This window comes from Cololabis saira, chromosome 18, assembly GCF_033807715.1.
Source record: "Cololabis saira isolate AMF1-May2022 chromosome 18, fColSai1.1, whole genome shotgun sequence".
In the NCBI taxonomy this organism is placed as follows: Eukaryota; Metazoa; Chordata; class Actinopteri; order Beloniformes; family Belonidae; genus Cololabis; species Cololabis saira.
Genome location: NC_084604.1, coordinates 28,778,660 through 28,784,659, shown reverse-complemented (window position 1 = coordinate 28,784,659; position 6,000 = coordinate 28,778,660). Strand labels below are relative to the sequence as shown.

At 39.3% G+C, this 6,000-nt stretch overlaps 2 protein-coding genes across 2 annotated transcripts in view; one reads left to right on the top strand and one right to left on the bottom strand.

The window, feature by feature from the left end:
* The first annotated feature begins 423 nt into the window (after nt 1–423).
* On the top strand, nt 424–4,640 carry LOC133418601 (inactive serine protease 35-like). The gene is made up of 2 exons (XM_061707372.1): nt 424–652; nt 1,267–4,640. The coding sequence occupies exon 2, from the start codon at nt 1,271–1,273 to the stop codon at nt 2,681–2,683; it is 1,413 nt and encodes a 470-aa protein (XP_061563356.1). The 5' UTR covers nt 424–652; nt 1,267–1,270; the 3' UTR covers nt 2,684–4,640.
* The window catches only part of LOC133418602 (clathrin coat assembly protein AP180-like), a 35,684-nt gene continuing 34,139 nt past the window's right edge, over nt 4,456–6,000 (bottom strand). The window contains exon 24 of the mRNA XM_061707373.1: nt 4,456–5,928. The gene's annotated coding sequence lies outside the window, so the exon portion shown is untranslated. The remainder of the gene's footprint in view (nt 5,929–6,000) is intronic.

Below are 6,000 nucleotides of genomic sequence, written 5' to 3'. Positions count from 1 at the left end.
TTCATTCATAAGTTAGGAACATTTGTATTTGTGTTTGTATTAAATTGTTTTGTTTTTTGAATGAAATAAAGAATAAAATGAAAAATGAAATGAAATGAAAATAAATGGTTAAATCCAGGTTGCTCAGATCTGCTCTGGGTACTTGGTCTAAACAACCGCCTGCACATCTACATCCCAACCCTCACCTGGTTTAAATTTAGACTCACTCTTTCCTCAAACACAAGGATCAGGTAATTATAAAACCAAAGTATCTTTTCATCGCTTTTATCCCACCTTCAGAATCTGCGACAATGCACCTGCCCTCCGTTAAACTGCGTGGATAGTTAACGCGTGCGAAAAAAGAAAAAGAAAAAAAAAAAGAAAACTGTCGCCCCTGAAATATAATAGTCACATGATCGAAAGCTTCATTCATGCTCCTGGGCTGGTCCAGCCTCGCAGCGGGACGTTTTCAGCTTCAGTGCAGGATGGAGATTTCTTGGAGGACCTTTAACGTTTATATCTAACTTTTTATACCATGAATTATTTTTAGCCCAGGAAATCATGGGAATCAGCTGGAAGTCGCTTGGATAGAAGATTTTTTTAAATGTATTGTTTTCACTAGTAGAGCATTTCCTGGAATATTTTTTTTCTTTCATTAAACGTGTGTTTGCAGGTAGGAACGTTTTATATTTTAATTCTCACATATCGGTGCATCTTACGCTTGAATTTTATTCATGCATGGAGATAAACCACGTCTTTACTTTATTATGATGTTGCAATGAGCATTCTGTATTTCTTTATGCAAGACATCAACTTTTACTTTTATTTTTTTATCGAGATTTCAGTTTTCTCCCTCTTTTAATTTTGTTTCATGAAATATGTTAACTGTCGATATTGTCCACAAATATTTTTTTCTTTTATAACAGTTGCAGTAAATAGATACATATAGGCTATGTATAATTATATATATATATATATATATATATATATATATATATATATATATATATATATATATATATATATATATATATATATATTATATTATTATATTATAATCATATATAATAATAATAATGTATAATAACTATTGATAAGACATATTTATTACAGACTTGCAGACAAAATACAGTTAAAACTTTCACTTTGCTACCAATTTATTTCCGTCTATAAACTAAGATTGTGCGCCATCTGCTGGCCATGTACATCATGAACACTGCTCAGCAAGGTAAAAATAATTTTTTTTTCTCTCAAACTCAAAAAGTCTTTTTCTCTTTTTGTTTTCAGTGTGATGACCTTTAAACGCTTCATGTTTGTGCTGCTCTGTGCGGCTGCCCTCACAGTTTCTGTGGTTTGTGGCAAGAATGAGAGCAGCAACACTGACAAGTGGACTAGACAGAGTCTCCCAGGGCTGCTGGTTACCCACACTGCACCTTTACCCCCGACTTTGTTCAGAGGCCATGAGGAGAGTGAAACAGAGGTGAGGGAGAAGAAGCTTTGTGGGATAGAGTGCCAGAGCACCCTACCACTGATGGACCAGGCTGAGCAAGAGAGGTTTCTGGGATATGAAACTGTGTATGAAAATGGCACACGCGTACATACAGATGTAAGTTTACAGTGGATGAACAAGACGTTCGCGGGAAAACCACCAGTTTCTACCCGCAGGAAACGCCAGGTCTATGGAGCAGATGGACGCTTTGTGATCACCGATCTACGCTACATCACCACCTATCCCTTCTCAGCCACAGTCCGCCTCTCCACCAGTTGTTCTGGAGTCCTAGTATCTCCGAAACATGTGCTAACTGCAGCGCGTTGTGTGCACGATGGCAAGGACTACCTGGAGAGCGGCAAAAGGCTTAGAGTTGGGTTGTTACAGCTCAAGCCAAAGAGAAGATTGGGAAGGAGGAGAGGAGGGCGACAAAGAGGTGGGAAGAAACAAGAGGCTGAGAAGAAAGGTGAGGAGGAGTTAACAATGGAAGGCGAGGAGAAGAATAGTCTAGGAAAGAAAAAGAGACGGGGAAGTGAAGGTAGAAAACACGGAGGAAGAAAAAGAGGCTGGGATGGAGAATCTGATGGTGCGAACAAGAATTTTAAGAGAAGAGAAAGAGGGAAGCAAAAAGACATCAGCCGTGTACGACGCAGTCTAGGACCGGGAAAGCAGCCTGTATTTCGCTGGACTCGGGTTAAACGAACTCATATTCCTCAGGGATGGATCCTCGCCAATCACACCGCCAATTCTGTGTCCTCTGACTATGATTATGCCCTCCTGGAACTGAAACGACCCGTCAAGCAAAAACACATGGATCTCGGGGTGGCACCCCATGCCACACCACTGTCACGGATCCACTTCTCAGGCTTCGACTCCGACAAGAGCCTGTTGGATGGAAGTGGAGACGAAAAGGTCATTTATCGGTTCTGCTCAGTAGCCAAGGAGTCAAATGATTTGATGTATCAGCACTGTGATGCGCAGCGTGGTGCGACAGGTGCCGGCATTTACATCCGTCTGAGACAGGATGGGGCATACAAGGGCGACAAAGGGAAGTGGGAGAGGAGGGTGATCGGGGTGTTCTCGGGCCATCAGTGGGTGCTGATGGAGGGGGGTGAGCAGAGGGACTTCAATGTGGCAGTGAGGATCACACCTCCCAAATACGCCCAGATCTGCCAGTGGATTCATGGAGATCTGAGTCTATGTAAAGAGATTTGAACTTGAGATGAGATGAGAAAGGGACATCCATTTTCACTTTTTAAGACAGTTAAAGATCAGGGACACCGTGTCTGAAATTTACAAGAAATCGATTTTCCAAATTTGAGGTAAAAAATGTGTCTTTGTAAAGTATGAAACAGGTATGAATAACTTTTAAAGTTTGATTTTTAAGGTTAGACTACAGTGCTTACAGCTTATAAAAGTACTATTACAATTCCCAAAGCACTGAAACAGCTTTTAGCATGTCTTCAAATTGCACCTTGTCCAGACCATCCACTTTTCATCCTATGCAATTTTATGTGCTTTTTTTATTTTGGGTACGCTGCCAAATCAAAGAAAACGGTTGTCAAAGATCTTTTCCAGAGGTTTGCAATGACAATGACATTTCATTTTTCTTATGATGAATAAAAATATAAGCAAATTCCACAAGAATGCAGAACTCATTTCATGCAATACATACTCTGCTAATGTTTTATAAAGTATATGTAAACTATTGCAATATGGATTCTAATAATGTATTTCTTCATGGATGTATGTCACATGGCTCCTACATTTCCCATGATGCACATTCAGTGCTGCCAGTTTGCCCATATTGTGCTGAATGATGTTCGCCGTTGTCTTTCTGAAATGAGCAAGGTGCCCCCTGAGAAAGTTTGAATGCAGCAAATGTTGCTTCAAAACCTGTATATCATTTTGCATTGCAAATGTTTTAAGTTTCCTATTCCATGTGCACTAACCTTAGCCTGGTTTGCCATTCTTATACTTTTCCTCTTTATTGCAAAGTCTGGTTGCTCTGGATTAAAGTGTTGATTTCCAGAGGGCAGTACCAGCCGACGCAGACGAAACTACTTCTGGGTGCCACTCCAGCCAAGAAGAGAGAGGAAGGTTTTACAACAAAAACTTGATGATCCAAGGTGCTACTAACAACTTTGCAGCCATCGTATTAGTGGATCATGGATGATTCTCTGTCAGCCATCACATAAAGTCTGTCCGTGCCCCATTGCACTTGGTTTGGTTGTTTGGTAAGGCTGTGACTGGGAGAGGTATCTGATAGGTATCTTCATGGTCACGCCTGTGCATGATTTAATGCAGTTGCTGCATTTCATAGGAGCAAGAGGTACTTGTCTGTCACGTAACCTCTGATATCTCTTGCCTGCCAAGTTCACTGTTGCTCTTAAAATCCTATTTTCTACCCAACTACTACCCGTAGGCTCCGATTCTAAGAACAGGGGTAAAGTTACAGTATACTCATCACCCTCAAAATCTGTATGTATATCAAATAAATAAAGATTAAATAGGTTAGATAATTGTTCCCAAATGTGTTTTATCATTAAGAAAACATTTAATGTCTTCATTGCCAGAGCTAACTGACCGAAATAAACTTATTTAAGCTGATACTGTATCTGGATTTTCTTTTCTTTAACATGGTAAAATCTTAACTCGGATTTGTAGATGTGGCGAGAAAACTATTTTCGAAAACTTGTTTTTAGAGGTGATACTGCTCCTGTTCAAAGATTTTCAATACAACATAGTGTTGATGCAAAGTCATTAAACCTGTAATTGGGTCTGTTCTAAATATGTATGTTTTCATGATGTTAAGAAAAACATGATATCAAACCAGTTTGACTGTTGGAAGTGTTAAACAAATGTTTATGTTTGTTTGTTTTTTTAAATGTAGCTCCTACTAATAAAAAAAATAAAAATCTTGAAAGTTTGTAACCCAAGTTGACAAAGCAGGAGCAAATCTAAGTGATCAGCCACAAGGGTTATTCAGATCAGCGTAATTGTCTTTTATTGCATCTCATCTGGACTCACATGCAGGTGGGGAGAGATGGCGATGCCATCCATTATAACAAAAGAAAAGAAGAACAAAGAGCCTTTGAAGGAATACTTTGCAGACATTATTTACCCACATTATTTTCATTATGTCTTATACTCATCTTTATTTTTCGTTCAACACATTGTTAATGTCACAATGGATTAAGATACAGTCACTTTTTTTTGGAAATAAACACACAGAAACATCCAGCAAATACTTGCGTGCTTTACAATAAGTCTCAGAGACCAGTGGCAGCACATGAGCAAATGTTCTGACCGCTGTCGCGTTAGAAATGACCAGAGCAAGAGCCGAGGCTCCACTCCAACCACACACTTCTACAATACGGTAGATCCTCCACATTAACTCCTACTGTGTCGTGATAGAGAGAATGGAGCTCTTTGAGAGTATTAAAATGCATCTGAGATTGACCTGGGTTGCATGCTATGATGCAGTATCACTCCACACCAGCAAAGGGTGCAACAGAACGTACTCTGGGCAAACAATTTCCTTCAATACAACCTCATATTCAGTATGTACAAAGAAGGTGGGGAGATTTATGCTAACTTTCTTTTTTTTCTTATAATTTAAAAGTAACTAAAAACATATGATACATTTTTTTCCCCTTTCGGAATAAATATTAACGAAAATATGTATAATCCATCATTTAAAACAGTCTAAAATGCATATGTCAATTTGAACACAGTTCATAAACGTTTGCATGTTTCCAAAAAGTTCAAAAAAAAAAGGAAAAAAAAAAAGCATAAAGAAAAAAAAAAAGAAACCAAACACAATTCCATGTGCTCTATGATAAATCTGGATTTGTATTGCAAACTGTGTTACGGTACATTTTGATTCATTGTTTTGCAAAAACATAAAGTAGACAGGTCGGAGGATGAATGGCCAAGCAGATATGGGTTCAACCAAGTCTTTAATGACTTCAAACATAGCTCAGAGTTAGTTCAGACATTAGGAGTTAAGGAGTGGAAGTGGGGGTTGGCCAGTGAAGTTACACCAAACACAGTCCACATTTAACAACACAATCCCCATCTGGGAGATGCGCAAAGAAACCAACATATATCCACCGTTCCAAGTCAACTGATATGCTGGAAATCCAGAATGAATCTAAATACACATTTACTGACTTTTTTTTTTTGGGGTTTATTTTTCTGTAGTATATTATGTAAAGGTTAACACTGGATTACACACACACCCACACACACTGAAACCGAGTTCTGGTTTTCTGTATCTAGGGTTCACATTCACAGTTGTGCTACAACATTAGATAAGGAGGGGGGTGGGGGGGGGGGCAGGTTTTCTTTAGTGGGGGTCGGTAGAGGGTAGAGACTGAAGAGATGATGGCTGGCGGGGGGAGGCGGGGGGGAGTGCAGACATCCACATCCACAGAGCTCCAGACACAATGACAAACCTGGAGAGAAAATGAGGCCTGGCTATAATCTCAGTAAAAATAGGTGAAACTGCATGCAGACAGCCAAAGATA